This window comes from Tachysurus fulvidraco, chromosome 2 (genome assembly GCF_022655615.1).
Source record: "Tachysurus fulvidraco isolate hzauxx_2018 chromosome 2, HZAU_PFXX_2.0, whole genome shotgun sequence".
Taxonomy (NCBI): domain Eukaryota; kingdom Metazoa; phylum Chordata; class Actinopteri; order Siluriformes; family Bagridae; genus Tachysurus; species Tachysurus fulvidraco.
Window position 1 is genome coordinate 14,772,375 of NC_062519.1, and position 23,393 is coordinate 14,795,767.

Here is a 23,393-nt window from a genome sequence, read left to right on the forward strand (position 1 = left end):
GTCAGAGATCAATACACACAACACACAACACGCGAGATGACTTCCGCAATTGTTTAGCGTTCAAGACTTTATTATTTTTTTTTTTTGTTCCTGTGGACGTTTTTTTTTGTGTATGTGTGCGCACGCTTGATCGCTCTTGTGTTTAGGAACACATGCTAACGCGCACGTCGATGTACATGCACGCCTGCGCACGTCTGCATCTCTGCATGCGGATGGAAAGTTGCATGGGGTTCGGTTTCGAGCGCAGGTTGTCGCTGACGGGTGACGCTGAGCGTGCGAAGGCCCGGGCCGTGATGCGTTAAGCATATTAACTATCCATTTACAGTTAAAGCAGCGGGACCAGGCTCAGTGGGCGCACACTTAATCACGCCATTCAGGAACCTTATTAGAGAACAATTACTAAATGGCAAGCCTCGTAATTCATAAATCATTCAGCCAGACGACTAAGGAAAATGAGAATGGCATTTCGCAGCAAATCTCACGCACGCGCCACAACGTCTCATGCGTATTCATAAGGCAGGCCAGGGGACTGAGAGGGACTGCTGCTACATCCGTCCTCACGCTGACAGACGGATAATAAAACAGAACACCAGTTTTTAACAGAAGAGTGGTTTTAATGCACCACTAAGGCAACAGCAGGGTGTCTTATTACAGCCCGAGTTAAAGGACAGGGTTACAATTGTTAAACGTAGCTGTAGTCTAGTTTAGATCGGTGTAAGACTGTGTTGTGCTCCGTCTCGAGTTTTTTTTTTTTTTCCTCCTTCATCCTCAACCTATTTCTGATCCTCCCTGTAGACTTCACCCTTCGTGGTGCCCTTTTTGCGACGGAGCGTCCGCTAAAGTGTCACTTGATAGACATCTGTCACACCTCATCTCACTCATCTGCTCTCTCTCTCTCACTTTCTCTTTTTTTTTGTCACCTCTTCAGGCAACTCTGAGCATATGTATGTGAGACACCGGGTTTGAGGGAGAGGTCGACGACACGTCTCTCTTTCTGTGCCTTACATCTTTCTCATAAAACACAGCACAACTTTATCAGTATCATAAAGATACAGTAGCTTGTAAACATCTGGACTTGGGTCTGGGAATAAAAACCCTGAAGCTCTCTGATGGACAAGCAGCTATACAATTTCTCCTTTAACAAGAAATCAGCTCTCAGAAGAAAAGGACAAAGGGTAGGAGTAGAGGAATGAAAATCCACATCATCAGTGCCGAGCACCTCTACTTACTCCGAGTGACAGAAAGCCTGTTGTTCAGTCTGTGAACAGCACTCGGTCCTGTCTTTTGTCCACGCAGAGGACGACTCGGCTGGCATTAAGTGTCCGCATGAAGGACAGGAAAGTGCCTAAGAGCGTCTTCTCTTCAATCATGATGATACACAACAGCCTGCCTTCAAACTGGAGTCAAGGGCCACTAGCTTCCTACTGGATAAAGGCTACGGTCGAGGCAGAAGTGTCAGTCAAACTCGGAAAGGCCCTCTGGGGCTCGATTTAATTATCTGAACTCTCTGTGTCTGGCTCTCAATCTAAAACAAGCGAGGAGCTTCCAAAGAGGAAACACACACACACATGCACACACACACACAAAGACTCGACAAAAGGGGGAAAAAAAGATATAATGATGTCTGCAAATAAACTCGTACATTCTGAACGTCTGTAATGATTTCCAACTACAATAGACACAACAACACCAAAAATAATCCTTTACTCAGACGACAAGGATCATAAAGTCATAAACCAACAGCTGACGATGTCTCCAATGAAGTCTCCGTGATCATTATCTGTTATTATCTGCCACATGTTGTTATGATGTCACCTGTATTCTTAAATCATTATTAAAGCTCATCATTTATTTATCATGTCCATTATACCGACTAGTGATGGCTGGAGTTTATTGTGTTTATTTATTTATTTTTTTCTGTTACACGATCAATAAAGCACTTCAATCAAAGACGATGTCATGAGGCGGAGGCAGACGAAGTGAAGAGGGAGACGTTTCTTAAGACTACAAAGAAGCAGAGAGAAAGAAAGAAAGAAAGAAAGAAAGAAAGAAAGAAAGGAAGAAAGGTGAAATAGCCTTGATGGATTGTGGATGCATGGAAATAAGACAACATTTTTAAATAATCATTTTAAACTTTAAGACTTTAGACTTTAATGTGAAGATTTCAAACTGTGATTGATGACTAAAAATTATAAGTTGTACAATAACTACAGCACACACACACACACACACACACATACAAATAAACACACACACACATAAACACACACACATACACATAAACACACACATACGCATAAACACACACACACATACACACATACACATAAACACACACACACACACACACAAACACACACACACACACATGCATGCACACACAAACGCAGACACAAACACACACAGAAACACACACACACACACATACACATAAACACACACACACACATACACACACAAACACACATGCATGCACACACAGACGCAGACACAAACACACAAACACACACACACGCACACAAACATACACATAAACACACACACACATATAAACACACAAACATACATACACAAACACACACACAAAAACCACACACACAAAACACACACACACACACACACACACACATGCATGCACACACAAACACAGACACAAACACACACACACACATATAAACACACACACACATACACAGAAACACACACACACACACACACACACAGAAACACACAAACATACATACACAAACACACACAAAAAAAAACACATACACAAAACACACACACACGCATGCACACACAAACGCAGACACAAACACACACAGAAACACACACACACATACACATAAACACATACACACACACACACATGCATGCACAAACATACATACACGTACTGTAAACACACACAAAACACACACATACACACACACACATGCATGCACACACAAACGCAGACAAACACACACAGAAACACACACACATACACATAAACACACACACACACACACATGCATGCACAAACATACATACACATACTGTAAACACCCACACACACAAAACACACACATACACACACACACACACACACACACACACATGCACACACAAACGCAGACACAAACACACACAGAAACACACACACATACACATAAACACACACACACACACACATGCATGCACAAACATACATACACATACTGTAAACACCCACACACACAAAACACACATACACACACACACACACACATGCATGCACACACAAACGCAGACACAAACACACACAGAAACACACACACACATACACATAAACACACACATGCATGCACAAACATACATACACATACTGTAAACACCCACACACACAAAACACACACATACACACAAACACACATATGCATGCACACACAAACGCAGACACAAACACACACAGAAACACATACACATACAGAGAAACACACATACGCATGCACACAAACACGCACACACAAAAACACACGCGCACGCACACACACATACATACACAGAGAAACACATACATACACTCGCACAAACAAACACACAAAGAAACACACACAAACACACACACATGCTTGCACACAGAAACACACACACACACACACACACACACACACACACACACACACACACACACACACACAGAGAAACACACACACATGCGCACAAACACACACACATTACTCTTTTTACTCTTACTCATGCCTACCAGTGTGCCGTTCGAGATATTATTCCAGATAAAAATATAAAGAAATAATCCCAAGGCCTGGTCGTTTGTATTGCCGAGGTTAATTCAAGGTAAGGAGCGTTATTTAATCCTAATTATTGTCCTTATTTCAGTTCAAAAAACCTTGAGATCCTTTAAACCGTGTCAAAGTCACTTTAGAAGTGAATGACATGGCCACTGATGACTAACGCTGATGTGATGCGGTAACTTAGAGCACTCAGGCTCTTAGCAGAGGAAAGTGAACACAATACAACATCTTTAATCTCAGTCTCATTAGCTGGAGTGACTCTTATGAGTCAGATCACCTTCGTGCTCTTTTATTTAAATATCTCATCATATCTCCTGCAGATCTCAGGTGTTCAGTTTGTCTCTCCGAAGCATTCGATCCTTCCATGTCTTTTGCCTTCCTTCATCTTTCCTCTGTTTCTTGTGACTTTGCTAATTCAACCAGCAAAGCTAATCTGCATTCTCCAGGCTATGGACTACAGGCACGCGTTAGTGTGAAAGACTCGAGTAATCGATAGCGAAAAACACAGATCTACACAGTTCAACAGACCAGAATAATCAATCGAGCAGCGTTGTGTGACTCTGCCCTCGCAACGCTGCATGTTCCTGCACCATGCAGGCGAAGATTGCAAATCAGAAATCTTAGAGCTCTTTCAGGGGCTAATTTGTGCCTGGAAAATTGCTGCTTAATATTTAATCAAGGCCTAAATTATGGACATTTTGTACTGTAAATCAGGGAAGTCATGTGAAGTCTGAGTGAGTGTTAAGCATTAGGAGGGCCGTTCCTGCTGAGCACATTAAACTTTAGCACTGACGCTCTTCCTCGCTGACATGATTTGTGTCGAGGTGACATCATCTAACTGCCAATAAGTGGGATTTGGCACGGGAACCGCGCACCTCGGCTGGAGGGAGGGCGACGGGTGCTAATAAAAGCCACACAATGAAACAGAATGACACCCATTCGAGTTAAGAGCGAGAGCCGGCTGGGACTTGGCAGCCGTATGGGGTGGACCGCTTGCATGTTTGAAGAGGGTGATAAAAGGAGCTCTTATTGTGTGTAAAAGCTGCCAGGCTGGCACGACGATAAATCAGTAGAGAGGAGCGAGACGCATCCTCGGCTGCCGGTCAGACCCCAGGAGAGAGTGCCTGTACATAACACAGTGTTTAATCGATACAGGAACGCCCTCTCTACCACTCTAACACTCATCCACAGCTACTCTCACTCCCTCGTTCACATTTCTCTTTGGCTGGGATTCCTAATGCCTGTCTCTACTTACACCGTGATGACGCTGGGCTTTCGGGAGATTCTCTGTTTTTGCTTGTTTTGATTTCTAGTATAAGTGATGTTCAAATAAACATTGTGGCTAGGGAATGATCGAACATGTGGGTACGAGATCCCGGTTATTAGTTAGTATATAAAATGCATTATATATATGTTTAGGAGAACATCAGCACAACAGAATGGACACAACAAGCTAGATCTATTTTGTTCTCAGGTAGGTTTTATAAATATTTTAGCGACATGTTTTAGCGACATGATGTTCTGCATAATAATGGGGGGGGGGGCACGGTGGCTTAGTGGTTAGCACGTTCGCCTCACACCTCCAGGGTTGGGGGTTCGATTCCCGCCTCCGCCTTGTGTGTGTGGAGTTTGCATGTTCTCCTCCGGGTACTCCGGTTTCCTCCCCGGGTCCAAAGACACGCATGGTAGGTTGATTGGCATCTCTGGAAAATTGTCCGTAGTGTGTGAGTGTGTGAGTGAATGAGTGTGTGTGTGCCCTGCGATGGGTTGGCACTCCGTCCAGGGTGTATCCTGCCTCGATGCCCGATGATGTCTGAGATAGGCACAGGCTCCTCGTGACCCGAGAAGTTCGGATAAGCGGTAGAAAATGAGTGACCGACTGTGACCGGTAAGACTCTCACCTCGACAGGGAACCTCCTGCCATTGATGCTGTGCTCTGAGCCTTCTGAACCGTTGCTCTGACCCCAGTGGAACTCCACCTTCTCGGCTTTAAAGCGACCCGGCAAACCCGCACCTTGAATAAAGTAGTCGTCCTTCAGCAGGATGGCAACTGATAAGATAAAAAGAGAGAGAGAGAGAGAGAGAGAGAGAGAGAGAGAGAGAGATTGAGCAGGTACAATGATAAAGCCTCTGTTTGCTTTCCATCTCAAACAAAGAAAAGAAGGATTTGTGCTCCATCTGAAAAAGAGATGCGGATCAAGGCACACTTTTAGCAGGTATTACAATATCACATGTATTACAGTCTTTCCCGTACTGATTGAATTTCAGAACGGGTTCCATTTTACCCCGCTCACACACTGGAGATTTCTGCCCCAATTTATCATAAGCACCGTGCAGAAACGAGCGTCCCGGCTTCGTGCATCGCTGACACAGGAGAGGCTCTATTAATATGACTGTGTGTGCACCGAAGGTCAGCAAAACTTCACATCAAACTTCTTCACCATGAGAAACGTTGATGCGGTTATGAGAAATACCCGAGGCTCTGCGAGGCTTAAACAGACATACGAGACAAACAGAAAGCGCGCTCGCTGAGCAAATACAGCTCTTTATGAGTTCTAGCTGGTCTCTATTTTAATACACAGATGAGAGTGATTGAAACGTATCAAGATATAGCGGATAGAAAGAGAGAGAAATATTACCTCCGTCTCTCGCTTTCTCGATCTGATTTTATTTAGGTTTTGAAAATGGTGATTTTTATCCCAACTGATTTAGCGGTGATGCCGAATCCAATCCAGGATGATCGAGTAACTGAGCTAGTGTTTGAATCCTACAGAAATGTATGTGGATCCCAAAAGCAGACTTTCTTTATCCTACTGATCGTTAGGGATCGTTATTACTTTTTGCCGCCAAAACAGCCCTGAGTCGTCGAAGCATGGACTCTTTAAAAGTGTACTGTGGTATCTGACATCAAGATTGTGAGCTCCATGGATTTGACATGGATGGATGGATGGATGGATGGCAGGAACCCGATTTTGTCCCGGTTTTCCTTCCTTCAAGCACTTTTGCTAGGTACTGTATTACCCAATGCATCCTGGGAACACCTCACAAGACCTGCTGTTTTTAAGACATCTAGCCATCACAATCAGGCCCAAGTCAAAGTCTCTCAGATTCCTTACGCTTGCTCAATTTTCTTTTCTCGAGCACCGACTGTTCACTTGCTGACTAATTTATCCTGCTGTAACCAAATAACACACACACACACACACACACACACACACACACACACACACACACACACACACACACACACACATTATATATTTATGAAGAAAAAAAAAAGCATGTCTGCTTGTGGTTAATTATGGACATTACTCAGTTATCCTTCGAGAGTTTCTAGCTGAGACAGATGATGTTGCTTCTCGAGTTACAAGAGCATCTATTCCAAAAAAAAAAAAAAAAAAAGTGCTGCATTTACAATTTAAAGCAAATAAATATGACCTTCGGATGTCTAGTCTGCTCGAATGTATTCGTGATTTTGAATTTTATTTATTTATTTATTTATTTTTTGAAATATAAAAACACCACGGAGCCATGGAGTGGGTTTAAAGATAATTAGAGGCACTCTGGCTGATACTGGAATATCTCGGCACTAATAAGATTCGAATTGTGGTCCCAAAAGTGTCTCTTTGGCAGTCTGGGGTTTGAAACTTCTGACCTTCTGGTGTACTGAGCTCCTCATACTTACAGCAGTGTAGCTGTACTGCGTCAACTGGAGGTCCCAGGATGCCAGTGTGCTCTCTCACTTTCTCTCTCTCTCTCTCTCTCTCTCTCTCTCTCTCTCTCTCTCTCTCTCTCTCTTACACACACACTTTTACAGATCTAGCTGGGAAAAACTAACAGTGCTCTTTCTTCTTGTACTCAGTTGCGTTAAACTCTGAGTGCAATAACACGTGGGAACATTCCTATCCATGGAATTACGTTACTCGGAATACCGGGCCTCGGATTTAAAGCAAACTTTCAGGAACTAATCCTTGCTTGATGATGTCTGCGAGACTCATCCGCATTCGCGGTGTTTACAGTATATCCTTACGCACACATGACCGTGCCTAGGACGACCGTGATAATTTGTGCATTCGTTAAGGTGTTATTTTCTCCTGCAGGTGTTCTCTAGCATGGACCGGATCCAGATCTCCAGCTGAAAATACACACAGGTGAATGTTATATATAGCTGAGTGTATCTCCATTATTCATAAGAGAACTCCGGGCCATTTATCTTACTCTGCATAGATTATGTTGAGGAGCCGTACGACGGAGCGGAAAGTGTGTGTGTAAGCGGAGTGTAATGATCCATGGCTGGAGCTGGAATCTGGATGGAGAGTCTGAAGTTGTGCAGGGATTTTGTGTGTGTTGGTGAAGAAAAGAAAAGACAGACGTCAACGATAGTAAACACACGAACGCACACCTGTGGGCCTCTTTCACTTCACCTAGCTGCTCTGCTGTATTAGTCACAGCTAGCAGATTAGAGAAGGGAAATACAGAGGAAAACACACACAAGCACACAGAACAGTACAACTTGCCAGTTTTGCCTGTGTTCTTCATCGACGTCTTGTTAGACGATTCCGCTTCAAAGCCGTCCAGGATGAGCTCCTGATACTGCAACGAGGACCTGGTATCCTGGTCGGCTATATTGATCGGCGATTGGTTCTTCTCTTTGCACGCCGGATAGGCCACCGCCCATCCCGTCTCTGGTCCGTATGTCCCTAAATGAGAAGACAGACCGAAAATCAATGGCTTGTCGTATCTCACTTATCAAAAAAAAACAAAAAAAAAACATAAAGGAATAAATATTGAAGAAAATCCTTCAGTGCTCTGTCAGTATCAGTCAAAACACCAGACAAACTGGGAGTATTTTCATCTGTCTGCCTGTCTCTGCTCCACCTCAAAGACCTACGGGGCCTGAAATCTATCGATTAAGCCATCACTTCAAATCTGAGACAATTCAATCAGAAACCTGTGCTTGATACTGTCTTTTTACCATTCATGACAACCTGCCAACGTTCTCTGACAGTTCTATATTCCTGAGAGAGAAAGCGAGTGTGTGTGTGTGTGTGTGTGTGCGTGTGTGTGTGCGTGTGTGATCTCTGCCATTGTATTTTAGGAACCCTGAAGTGTGTTCATCTAAAAAATGTGTCTATTCCTTTATTTAAAATGCATAGCAACAAAAACCCGTCGTGAGGTGCTTCGAGACTTGACTTTTCTATTTTTAAAGTCTTCTTGTAGTGTTGAGATCACAGTAATAAAGCTACAAAGAGCTAATTCGATTAAACCACACAGATTATTAACAGTTAAACTTGAAAATAATAATAACTGGAGCAAGAAATAAAACACTTTAGGGGTTATGCTGTTAGAAGAGAATAATCAGTGACAGCGATTCACTTTCTACCACTTATCCGAACTTCTCGGGTCACGGGGAGCCTGTGCCTATCTCAGGCGTCATCGGGCATCAAGGCAGGATACACCCTGGACGGAGTGCCAACCCATCACAGGGCACACACACACTCATTCACTCACACACTACGGACAGCTTTCCAGAGATGCCAATCAACCTACCATGCATGTCTTTTGACCGGGGGAGGAAACCGGAGTACCCGGAGGAAACCCCCGAGGCACGGGGAGAACATGCAAACTCCACACACACAAGGCGGAGACGGGAATTGAACCCCCAACCCTGGAGGTGTGAGGCGAACGTGCTAACCACTAAGCCACCGTGCTTCCCTGCGATCATCCAGTGATAATAAAATAAACTTACAGTTACCTTTAATGCTGTAGAACAAAACAAGCACCGCCAAAGCAAGCTGTATGTTATACAGTACTGTATGTTATAGCAGCTTATAGACTGAAATAAATTAGATTAAGAAAACACAGCAATTCATTTTACCGCCACACTGTAAAGCTCTCTCTCTCTCTCTCTCTCTCTCTCTCTAACTCTCTCTCTCTCTCTCTCTCTCACTCTCTCTCTCTCAGCACAACACAGACACTGAAGACTTCTCCTATAAATGTAATAAATACACATTTTATAAGCAATTACACGCTTAAGAAAAATAAATCGGTCGATGTGGAGTATAAGTCGCTTGCTCTATAAGTCCCCATGTTACTATAGAAACAGTAACATTAACGTACACCTTACTTCCAGAGCTGATCTTTTTTTTTCTTCCACAAGTCTGTTAGATTACATCATACACGCAGAGGCCGTGACTTGACATTGGAAACACCGGAGTCACCTTCACTTCACTGTAACAGAACTCGCCCTGTTCGTCTGCCTCCCTCGAAAGTGCAAGCTTAATTGAAAGCAATCCTCAGCTCTCTAGCCTTTAAGATGAATTTGTCTGCAATTATCCGAGCCTCCCGCGCATCCGGGCCAAGCCCTAATGCCGCCTTCATCGAATTAGGAGCCGTCTCTCGTCTCCTTTCGGCCCGGATATAGCCATGGGTGTATCGATCGGATAGGTCCGGGTTAGATCCGGTGAGACCGGGAGCTCTGAACCGAGGCTGACCGAGTGTGTAATGAATGCACCGAGGAGTTGTGTGCTAAGAGATCGCTCCCTGCGTTAATGCTCCTGTAACACAGTTAGAGAAAGTGCAAACGCAAACCCAATCTGGACCACCATCCAGCGAGAGAGACAAACAGAGAGAGAGAGGAGAGAGAGAGAGAGAGAGAGAGAGAGAGAGAGAGAGAGAGAGAGAGAGAGAGATGCAGACAGACAGAGAGAGAGATGCAGACAGACAGAGAGAGAGAGAGAGAGAGATACAGACAGAAAGAGAGAGAGAGAGAATGAAAGAGACAGGGTGAATAAGAGAGAGAGAGACAGAGACAGAGAGACAGAGACAGAGAGAGAGACAAAGAGTAAATAAGAGAGACAGAGAGAGAGAGAGACAGAGAGAGAGACAGAGAGTAAATAAGAGAGAGAGAGAGCAAGAGAGAGAGAGCAAGAGAGAGAGAGCAAGAGAGAGAGAGCAAGAGAGAGAGAGAGAGACAGACAGACAGACAGAGACAATTAGAGACAGAGAGAGAGAGAGACAGAGACGAAGGCAGAGAAAGAGTGAATAAGAGAGACAGAAAGAGAGCTCTGGAGACGAGACAGAGTTAATGGGAGAGACATAAGCCATCAGGTGTCCCATGAGAACGTTAGTCCTTCTCTCTCTCCTTCTACTTCACAGCTGATCTGAAAGATTCAGAGCAGGGCACATCTCAAAAGCAGTGGCATTTTACTCAATGTCTCATCTAACATTTCCACTCGCTGGGCCCTCGGAGGCATTCGTCAATGTTCAGCAGCAGCAGCAGCAGGAAGTGAACTTTGTAGACGTAAAGCTGTAACACACGACCGAATAATATTTCACGCAATACACAATGTTTACAGACCCACTTTAGAATAAACATTTCTCCAACCTCTATAAAGTTTACTGTATGGATGGATTACAGAGGCGGAGATTATATAAAACACTGAAATACAGTAATTACATGTTCTGGTGAGATGTAACAGTGGATTCTGACTGAACCAGCATCGCATGTGAAGTGTCGGCTTTTTAAAAGAAAAGTTGTCTCTCAACATCACAGGACTGAAAGGAAAAAAAAAGACGAGTAATACGTGTACGGATGTGAATACGTGAGGACTTCGTGCAATCTCCAGAGAGCTCGTGGTTTTTAACACAGCAAATATTAACAGTGCAAATGCGAAACACCTTCGTGACGTGCTCGTGCCTGAGGGATAATCTGCTTCTCTCTCAATTAGCACCATTCTCTCAGCTGCACACATGCTGCTGACCCCGAAGCTGCCCCCAATCGACAGGAAAGAGGAAGAGGCCATGGTGCAATTTGCAACAACAGCAAGCAGCTGTTCGTGTGAAAGTTTCTCTGTAGAGCGCTTTCGGAGACGTGCGGCCGAGGCGGAGATCGTCTCGCAGCACGAAGCCTGTTTCGGTAATGAAGAAGAAGTAAAAGGACAGAATGAACGGATGGTGGATAAACCGTCAGCATGCATAATGCAGCATCGTTGTTAATTTATCGTTGTCATTTTGCTGCTGCTACATTTAAGGCAAATTTTCCTTCCTGTTTCATCTTTCCTGGTGAAAAGTTAGTGTGATAGTGCAACAGTTCCCGATATACAGTATATATATATATATATTTACTGTTCATGTTCAATTATCTGTGCCTTCCACCAGTCGCTTTCCATATTCGGTCAAAGCTTCCTGTATTTTGCGAATATTGTCCACTCTCTCTCTCTCTCTCTCTCTCTATATATATATATATATATATATATATATATATATATATATAAATATATACACACACATATATATATATATATATATATATATATATGTATATATACACACACATATATATATATATATATATATATATTTCCATAATAATGCACTATATAATGAATCATTTCAGTATTCTTTCTATTTCCTGAACTATAGAAGAAGCAGTGTAGCTAGTTTAGATTACCCAGAATTCCTCATGTTTTCTTTTTTTTTTTTGGCAGTAACAAGTCTGGTCTTGTCTCTATTCACACTTCCAAGTCTCAAGCAGACCCGATCGGCAGTGTTGATGCCGTGTGTGTCCGGTTTTTTGATGGATTAACACAACCTATGTGTTGACCCCCGCTTGGTGTTTTCCTACAGTGACTACTGAACACAAAAAAACAAAACAAATCAAAAAAACAAGTAGGCGGAGTAAAAAAACAATCAACGGCAACCGAGAGTGGGTGCAGTCAACATTTCTACAGAAGTGTGAGGATGAAGCATTGAAAACCTCCCTCGGTCCGGGACACACAGTAGCTTTAGTAGAAGCAGTAAATGGAAAAAACAGGAACAGATGCAGTAGTAATGTATCTCAGTACTTCAGCATTTAAACAAACAAAAAAGGCCCTTTTGCAGGAGTTTCTAACCAAAACATCTGTCAACAAACTAGTAATTAAAAAATGTGCCATAAAAACTGAACTACCCTCACAAACATGCCTCAAGTACACAGTCTCAAAGTCCTGCCCTTCATCCCTGAACCTGCATGTTAGAAATAATGATGGTTCTGGAGTCCTGAATTTAGGTTAATAATTTATTTTCTCACCCTTAGCAACACTTTGACACAAGGGTGGGTGGCAACCAAGTAATCACTGGAGTAGAGAAAAAACTTTACAGCATCGTTTTTTTTTTTTTTTAAAGTTTTTACAGTCTTTTTTGTTTTCTCGCATGAATTAGTGACGAGTGGTAAACATGCTTCACCAGTCTAAAGGGCTCTTTGGTGAAAACGACTGATTCTTGGCCATGCTTGATAGCTGTACGTGCCAGACTCTGTGATCTGGCTTATGATGCTATCATTTTTATGACTCAGACATGACTTGTGCATTCAGGTTGTCCAGGGTTCGTATTCACAGAGTCTAGGAATGATCTCCGAGAGCTCCTGATTTAGCTTAAACTTTTCTAACTAGGAATATTATCTTCAGAGTGATTCAGGAACCAATCTCAGAGTGAATGGTAAATACAACAAGGTAAATACAACAACTTTTAGATTAGAGAGGAGGCGGGGCTTAACCGTGTTGCTAGGTATGACATTCTTTTGAAGACTGTGATTGGTTGTCTGATAAAAAAATAGGAGGGCTTTTAAAATCTGGTCTATTATAAGCCTTCACGTTGTCTCTATGTTGAGATATTTGAGTCTATATCGTGTAGGGATTACGTTCGTGACCGATCATATTAGAGATGTTCTAAAATCTGTATGTTATAAATGTAATAAAGGTAAATGTAAACATCATGTAAACATGGTAATGGTAACCAAGTTTCCACTGCAGGGCCCCTGAGCAAGGCCCTTAACCCTCAATTGCTCAGGTGTATAAACTGAAATAATAAAAAAAAAGTAAGTCACTCTGGATAAGAGTGTCTGCTAAATGCTGTAAATGTAAATGGCAGAAATGTTGGGAGACTCCAGTTTGGATGTGCATATGTTGTAGCTCAGTGGTCCCCAACCCCCGGGCCGCGGACCGGTACCGGTTCGTGGACCAAATTGTACCGGGCCGCCCAAGGAACATTAAATTATTTCCATTTTATTTACTGTGGTGTATTTCTCTCGGGTTTGTGCGACTTTCCATGGACGAGAGGTTAACCGGGAGCTGAGAGACGTCACATAAAGCCGCACCAATACCGCTGATGCGCAAAATATCGTGATATCGGGCCGGGTTTAGGTGACGTCTGGAGCTGAGCGGCTGCAAGCAGCAGTGGCGTTGTAGCTTTGGTGGAGAGAAGATGTGTATCGCTCTTCTCTCTGTTCACCGGTACTTTGTCATGTTTAACAGTGCTTGGTGTATGTGTATATTGTGTTTGCTCAAATTTAACCCACAAAATGAGTACTAAACAGACGCCGTTAGAAAGTTAGAAACTCTGCCTGTGTTCTGGATTAAAGTCATGACGGAATACCCTGAGATTGCCACCACAGCACTTACATCCCTATTGCCATTTCCGACATGCTATCTGTGTGAAGCAGGTTTTCTGCAGTGACGGCAACCAAAACAGAACAACGGAATAAACTGGACATAAGCAACACACTTCGGGTGTCATTGTCTCCTATTACCCCAGATAGAACCGTCTCGTTGTAAAGAAACAAGCTCAGGGTTTTCATTGATTTAGCTTTGTAGTGAGTTATAAAGGCATGTTTAAATACAATTAAATTAAAATGATTAAATTTAACTGTATAGCCGCCACCCCCAGCGGGCCGCAGTAAAATGATCAAACATTGACCGGTCCGCGGCGAAAAAAAGGTTGGGGACCACTGGTGTAGCTGACTCTTTTCACTTGATCCAGACAAAGAGTGTGTGTGTGTGTGTGAGAGAGAAAGAAAGCAAGAAAGAGCAAGAGAAAGATGGAGAGAGCATAAGCAGCAGGTGGGTATCGGAGCACTCAGTGTTGAATATCTGAAGGATTTACTGCAGCTCCATCCATTAGGCCTCTGGCGCTGGGGCCATTGATGGAATGGAGATCTTGTAGCTGTTTCTTTCTTGCAGTAAAAAAAAAGTGCCTTAATCTGATGAACACACTGATCAGTGCTCAGAGAGAGAGAGAGAGAGAGAGAGAGAGAGAGAGAGAGAGAGAGAGAGAGAGAGAGAGAGAGAGAGAGTGGACAGTGTATGGTGTGATAGCTGTAGGGAACAGAACTGCTTAGACATAAAAACACTGTACTGTTAAGTAGTGCATTTGTAGCCATCAGTCGGTCAGGAACCGCTTACTGTTCACTTTTACTACAAGGCAGATGTAGAGTCGAACATGTGGGTCAAAGTGGGTCAAACATTCAAAGTTTGATCAACTCAAGTAAAAATTCCAACACTTCCAGAAACTTTCACACCTTCTCTCACATTCTCATTATCCAAACTTGATACGTTTTTAATTAAAACCCCCCCAAAAAACCTGCATCTGTTATACAGAAATACGCCCTTAATAATTTTAGGAACGGTAATAAAATTTGATTAGATTTTTTAATAGTGTTGTAATAGCGATTTAAAGACACCGTATAGGGCGTGGCTACAAAACCAGCCGGCTAAAATAAAACAAATTGTTAAAAAAAAAAAAAGTGGGTGGAGTCAAGGTTTCTATTTTAATCACAGGATTTGAAGACGTCCCACACAAAACAGTAACAGATGTAGTTGTAATTTATCTCAGTAGTTCGGTATTAAAAAAACTCATTGCGCAGGATTTGCTAGCCCAAAACATCTGTCTCGCTCATACGCATCGTCGTTCGCTGCACTAAAAAATAAAGAAAGGGGGAAAAAAAGCACAAATTAAATAAAATAATACAACCATCAAACTGTGCAAATGAGAAGTGTTTGGCAGAAGAAAAGATTTTATTTCGAACACGAACAGCTTATTGCTCGCTCGAGACACAAAACCCTCACTACTACTATTCATGCAGTTTTATATAAGTGGTGCTTTGCCTCAAATACCAGCCCCACTTTCTCTGATTACATCAATAATTCAACCTAATGACTGAAGCAGCCTAGGCGGCCACGCTGGTGATGGGATCAAAGACACCGAGGCAGACCCATGCTGGGAGACAGAGGTTTACGAGCTCATCACCGTCATCACCAAGGACACGATCAGCATGATGCTCATTACACACATCACAAACAATGTGACCAAAAATATTCCCAATCAAGCGGCGCAGCAGATGCATATCCAGTGACTGGCACAATTTTAAATCATTACTAAGCAGCGAGAATCTCGGTCTAATCTGCCGTTTCGAACGTTTATCACCGGGGTACGATTCATGTAGAGGAACGTCATGAAGCTACAGTACACAATGAGATGGACGTCTGGATGTATCTTTGGTGTGTGTTTCGTTATGCTGTATTGTACGATCGCTTCAAATTAGGCTGGATCACAGTAAGAAACGAAGGACAGGTATACAAGACAGTAGTGAAGGTTAGAGACTGTAGCAGTGAGGAAAAGACATGAGGCATGAGGAGATGGAGGTAGCAGAGATGAGGATGTCGAGGTTCTCTTTAGAAGTGACGAGGATGGACAGGATTAGGAACGAGCACATCAGAGGGATGGCTCAGGTTGGCTGTTTTGGGGACAAGGTCAGAGAGGATAGAGTGAGATGGTTTGGACATGTACAGAGGAGGGAGATGGTTATATTGGTAGAAGGATGTTGGAGATGGAGCTGCCAGGTAAGAGGTCAAGAGGAGGGCCAAAGAGGAGATACGAATGTGTTAAATGAGGGCACAAAGGTAAACGCTACGAGAGTAGAGGATGCCGAGGATAGAGTTAAGTGGAAACTGATGATTCGCCGTGAAAGCCAAAAGAAGAAGAAGAAGCAGCTCCACGTCTTTCGTTCCTTGATGCTACGCTACAAGCCGTGATGCCTTAGCGGATGCGAATGTGAAACAAAACATCGAGCACTAGATCGATATCATAACTACACGTGATTGTTTAATCTTAAATAATCTAGTAGTTATTAAATGGCTTTCTATTCATTATTTATTACTATGCATTACAATATTATTTGTGATAACAAAAGTTTCTTCGCTCCATCGTAAAACCTGGTAGTATGAAGAAATTGATTGCTTTGAATCATTTAAGTTCATTAACTCAAATCATTTATGTATAAACTTCCTTTCGGTCTCTTTAATTACTCGGGTATTTATTATACTTATAACTTAAGTGTTAATTACATTAAGTGAAATTATTTAATTGAATCTATTAAGTAGGGTGTATTTATATGCAGTGTTTACGCTAACAGTATTAAAACGTATTGGAGTATTTATTGGAATTTATTTAATTTTATTAACGGCAATGAACAAATTAAGTGTGGAAGTACATATTTGAGAGATTAGAGCATTATTATTTCATTATTATAAACAAAACTATTTCGGTTTCGTGTTTAAATACGCGTCTAGATTCCTGACTGTAATCGACCTGACTCTGGATAAAAGCCTCTGCTATATGAAACAATGGAATTGTGAGACCCAGAATAAGATAGATATCAGCACTTTTTGGAACACAGTTTCTGCTAGACGTGCAATTTATCGTTGACTAAAACGGAATCCGAAGAAGGTAAAAAAAAAACTTTTGCTGACTTGAGCATCTTTCTGACGACGTGTATGTAAGTACAATGGGAATTTAGATATTTTAGGAGCATGTACAACACGGACACCTGTAGCCTCGGGACGCTTCACCGTCTTCGAATGATCCTTAAGGAATGTCGGTGAAATGAGTTAAGTGTTTTTCGACTGGAGGAATAAACGCGTGTCGTCCCTCAGCAGCCGCCGCACATCCCCCATCCCTCCAAGCCCTTCCTCTCCTCTTCTCTACAGCCACCTTAGTTATGACGAGTGCTACATGGCGTTAGCGGTTTGTTGTCTGAAGCGCGGAGGTGGATGGACTAAAAATAGCCCGTCTCATGCAGTGTCATTCTGTGTTAATTAGAAGAGGCGTGTGTGTGCGCGAGCGTGTGTGTGTGTGTGTGTGTGTGTGTGTGTGTGTGTGTGTGTGTGTACACGAGTTGTGGGTTTGGACCCCTTCAGAGAGAGAGTTGACAGGACTGGCTGAAGTGCCACACTCTGTCAGCGCACATTTCACAGCTGTCGCACATCAGCTCATTCTCACACACACACACACACACACACACACACACACACACACACACACACACACACACACACACACACACACACACACACACACGTGTCTTAGTAATTCTGTGAGATCCTTCAGCTGATCGAAGGAAACAAAAGCTTATTAAAATCTAAAAGAAAAAAGATTATTATTATTATTTTAATTAATTAATTAATTAATTAATTAATTAATTTCTTTTTTTTGACCAGCCAAATGTCTTATTCGGTCTTCACCAACCCACTCAGGCATTTAACCACAAACATACACACACATACACACACGTGCACACAAAAAAGAGACAAAATTATATATATATATATATATATATATATATATATATATATATATATATATATATATATATATAAATAAAATTTAATATTTATTTGCTGTGTAAAAAAGTATACACAAGCACACAAACTCTATATTCAATTTGTGCCTGCCAAACACACACACTTTCACACACAGACACACATTCACACACACCCCCCCACCTCAGACACTCACGTGTCATCTTGCCCTGTCACTCTCACACTGATACACCCTCTGCTCCACAGAGACTGATGCTTTCTGACCATCAGACAAGCAACACTCCCTCTACCCTTCACCACCTACACACACACACACACACACACACACACACACACACACACACACACACACACACACACACACACACACACGCGCGCGCGCGCACGCACATCACGTTCTTTTTGCAACTCACAAAGCCTCAGAGGAACTCCAGCAAACACAAAGAGCAAACTTTAAACACATTAACAAATCCTCTAGGTAACACTCCAAACTAATTATGTAATCATCATTAATAACCACAATCTTTTAGCAATTTAGATGGTAAACAACTTCCACTTACAGAGAACAAAAAGAAAGACGTTAATGGTACTCTGAAAAAAAAAAAACGAAAGGAAAAAGCGTACTCCCACCCATCTCTCTCTCTCTCTCTCTCTCTCTCTCTCTCTCTCTCTCTCTCTCTCTCTCTCTCTATCAGTAATGCTGTTATTTTAGCTACATGATGGGGAAAGGACTCATTAAGCTCATCTTCCAAATACACGTCTGCTTTCAGATAGCAGAGTGGTGCCATTTATCTACTTAAACCTTATGTCAGCATTCAGCGTCTCTCTCTGCAACTCACTATGTGTGTGTGTGTCTATGTGTGTGTGTGTGGTTAAGGGTAGAGGGAGGTTGCATGTCTGATGGTCAGAAAGCATATATCTCTGAGGAGGAGAGGGTGCGAGTGTGAGAGTGACAGGGCGAGATGAGACGCAAATGTCTGATGTGGTGTGTGTGTGTATGTGTGTGTGTGTGTGTGTGTGTGTGTGTGTGTGTGTGTGTGTGTGAGAACATTGTGTGTGTTTTAAGCAGCACATTTCCCTATAATATAAACATATAAACGAGTAATTCAGTTCATACTTAGTCTATTTAAAGCAGTTATGTTATTTTGTGTATTATACATAACGATTAAAATTTATAACAGCTACGTAGTGTTAATAAAGCTGCCACTGTTGGGCCCTTGAGCAAGGCCCTTAACCCTCTCTGCTCCAGGGTATTGCTGTATCATGGCTGCCCCTGTGCCCTGAACCCCAACCTCTAGATTTGGGATATGCGACGAAAAGAAATATAGGCTATTATGCTATGCTGTGCTTCGTGCCTCAACCTCCTGGCTTGACTTGAAGCATGTTCAGAGATTCTTTTCAGCTCAGCTTGACTGTAACGAGTGGTTATTGTGGCCTTCCTGTTATTTTGAAGCAATCTGGCTATTTGCCACTGACCGCATGCTGGTTTTATTGCTGTACTCACTACATTGAACCTTCAGTGACTCCTGACTGTGATTTTATGCACTGTACTGCTGTCACGTGATTGGCTGATTAGATAACACTGTCCTATGACCTTTGTTTGTGACTAAAGATCAATTAAAAAAAGACTTAACTAAACAACCATGGTCTAAACATAGCAGTTAAATTCATGCACCTTATACAAGACACCACAAGTAGCTGGAGCTCCAGGAGTTCCACATCTCCACATCTGCCTAAACAGCAGGTTAACGCAATCGTGATGAAATCCCGATCCGTGAGCCGTTCTACCGAAGTAGTAAGTGCGCAATAACAGCTACACGCCGCTAAAGATGGTCAGGCAAATTCATTACAAATCTAAATATACTAATATCTGTCAACCTTACATGACCGCACGTACGACTGCATTCTATTTTTTCATTACTCGCAACTGTCCTGGGTTTTCTCTTTTTCCTGAGATAAAGAAAAGATAATGAAAACCCCTTGAGCAAAATAAGACAAAATCTAATTCTAGCAACACTTCAAAGGGGCTTAACCAAGTTATAGAGGAAAAACAAAAGCAACAAAACATTCGGAGAATTAAAAAAAAAAAAAAAAAAAAACGGAAAGAAAAGAAGTGCAAGTAAAAAAAAAGTGCAATAAATATCCAGAAATTGTAGCCCCACTGGCAAAAGCTCATTTATTGAACAACGCTTACTATCTCGGAGACAAGCTTTTCCTCCCACACCAGCAGCCCGGGTCTGAAACCGTGCACTTGTTTTGAAGATATTGAAAATGATAATGATCTGATGGAATTCATCGGCTTGCTGTACTGTAGATAGCGATGGTTTCTATGCAACGTGGCTTGGCTTGGTGATAAGGTCCTGGAGGAGGATATCCACTGACCCTGCTGGTTTCAGGGGTCACTAAAGGTCAGATCGCTGTACGCTTGAGTCGGTAAAGGCGACGTTCATACCAACCTGCTTCTGAGATTCTGAGCTCATCGATAACCAACTTGGCTTTTTGCAAATGACTGAAGATGCCGTTGAAACAAATCGAGTGCGTCCAGTGGTTAAAAGTAATTAACTGTATTATTAAAACCGACCCAAAATACCTCCATGTTCTATATATACACTCACTGTATATATAGAGGGGGGTGGTGATGTGGTGGCGGAGGCTGGTGGCAATGGTGTTTTTTATTTATTTTTTTGCCGCTCAATTTAAAGTGTGCATTTGGATGTGTCATTTCTGACCCGCCGCTGGCGACGCCCGATTCCTGCTAATATGCAGTTTGAAAATGGATAACACTCCATTTGAGTTAATTCTAGTCAGCGTAGGCAGAGGAGGCGGGGTCCTGCTATAATCAGATAATGAATGCTACTCTACTCTCCGCTCGATTAACAGCCCTCGAAGCAATCAGCATCTTGTGACATCTGCACTTAGTGTGTTTGGCCTTCTGAGCTAGAGGGAAGGTCCTAGAACGCTAAGATCAAGTGCGTATTAAACATCTTGGAGGACTTTTCGCCGCCGGCTGTTACTGACCTTTGATAACGAACTTGTGCTTGTTACATCATGAACTATTTTGCTCATCGTGTACAATAAGATAAATCATGTTCATGTGACAGAACATTGGATAATTAAGACAACTTGGGTAGAATCAGTGGTTTCTGGGACAAGACTATCATGAACTTGACTCATCAAGGGATTAACTGAAAGGCATGATGAAGTTCCTAAATCAGCTCAATGATCCACGAGGTCACGTTCAAAATTGAAATCATCTTGATGAAAATCTTCATCGTTAATGAATGGAAAGATTTGAAAAAAAAAAAAAGAAAAGTCATTTGTTTAAGGGCTCATTTATCCAACTGGGGGCAAAATGAAGCACTGAATGCACAGATAAAGACACCAGCAAAATGTACAGAAATATGGTACAGAGTTCTTTATTATCAAGCTTAAGAAATCTGATGATGAACGATAATATATTTAAATGTGTTTGTATTTATCCCTAATGAACAAACCTGAGGTGACTGAGGTGAGGAAAAACCCCCTTAGATGGAAGAGGAAGAAACCTCGAGAGGAACCAGACACAAAAGTGAACCTCATCCTCATTTGGGTGACACCGGAGGGTGTGGTTATAAACTGTTATAAACCCTGAAGAGTGTTATTATGAATGATCTCTTTTCAATAGTCATAAACAGTGAGACAGATACTGTATTACCATGACATATACTGTATATATTTTCCCAGTTAAGTCTAACTGTAAATGTTCGATGTAGAAAAAAACGTATGTAATGCGCTGTATACTGTACAGTTGATCCAGCACGCTGTAATATGGTTCATTATCAAAAATGAGTTTGACATCCCTCTGGATCAAGTATTAAGGCAAAATCCAACAAATATGATACCTGCGTTAAGATTTCCGAGCATTAAGACTAATCTAAAACGACTGCTTAGCTTTCAGCCATGATGTTGATGGGCTTCTGTCTCTGACTGAAGACTAGTAGCACATAGCACATAAACAGAAGAAGCTCTGGGCCTGTAGAGGAAAATTTCTCCACTAGCCACCTGGGACGTCATTAACAAACGCTGACGTAAAAAGCCCTGATCCAGAAACGGTGCGTTTAGCTCGAGACGCTGTGTGAATGCAGACCGTGCTGCCCAAACCAGAGCGAACAGCTGCCGACTGTAATGTCCTGCAGCATTTAACAGATGCAATGCTTTCCTGCTTGTGCCAAGCTAATAATACGGCTCATGATTGGCTGATTGCTTTTTATACAGTTTCCTTCGGTTAGGAACAGAAATGAAATTTAGGAAATGTGCAGTGATTGAAAATGCAGGCTGATCCGGGTCGGTCCGGCTAAGATACGCTGTGTAGGGTAGACGTTTCTTTCATTTTTATTCTCTCGTTTCTACAAAGGAGATGGTGGTAATGATGTGGGAATAAGCCAAGACTAAATCGTTAGAATTGGGTATACATACACATATATATATAAAAGAAAACTAAAAATAAATCGATTTAATAATACACAAATGAACGCTAACGCTAACGCTCCCAACTGATTATCAGTGTTTAGAAGTCCAAAACCACTAAAGTTCAGTGATTATCAGGATTAACCTGGGACCGTTTCCTTCCCCCCCAAATCCCATAGTCTCGCTGCAGTATTATTAGCGGTATTATTATCTCTCGGTGTTTCCACACTCTGTGTTTAGACATGTTTGTTCATCCCCTTGCAGCCGGTTGCACCAGCAGATCAGAAGTAGCCTAGTTGGAACGAACATTAATAGTTTACGAACCCCTAAAAGATTAACCAGAGTTTCAGTGAAGACGTAAGTTCTAACTTTAAATTACCTTCGTAAATAAAATAAATCGGGTCTGTATTCTTGTTGTTATGGTTCATCGCCGTCGCTTTATTGTACGTTCTTTTTGACGTCTCGTTGTATTTGATCCGGATTGCGTTCGGCTTGTGCAACCGACACTTTGTTTTTAGCGTTGACGGGAAAAAAAGCTTCGAAATCAAGGACGAATCCATTGACTAGAAACAACCAAGATTACTTAATGAGAAAGTTAGTCAATCTTGCTAAGTCTGTCGCGTTTCCTGGAATCTCTCCATCGGCTAACTTTTTCTCCTTTGTTCACTCTACTTAGTTAACACTACTGGTTACTATTACACCAGTAGGTCAAGGTCTGTCTCTCTCTGTTTCTTTCTTTCTCTCTCTCTCCTCCTTTAAT

General features: G+C 42.2%; 1 protein-coding gene across 2 annotated transcripts in view; it reads right to left on the reverse strand.

The window, feature by feature from the left end:
- The window catches only part of ptprga (protein tyrosine phosphatase receptor type Ga), a 259,894-nt gene that overhangs the window by 84,150 nt on the left and 152,351 nt on the right, over window positions 1-23,393 (reverse strand). For both annotated transcript variants that reach the window (XM_027176416.2, XM_027176415.2), the window contains exons 3-4: window positions 8,291-8,473; window positions 5,675-5,823 (exon numbers count right to left, since the gene is read on the reverse strand). In XM_027176416.2, the coding sequence (XP_027032217.2) occupies window positions 5,675-5,823; window positions 8,291-8,473 (332 nt within the window). The remainder of the gene's footprint in view (window positions 1-5,674; window positions 5,824-8,290; window positions 8,474-23,393) is intronic.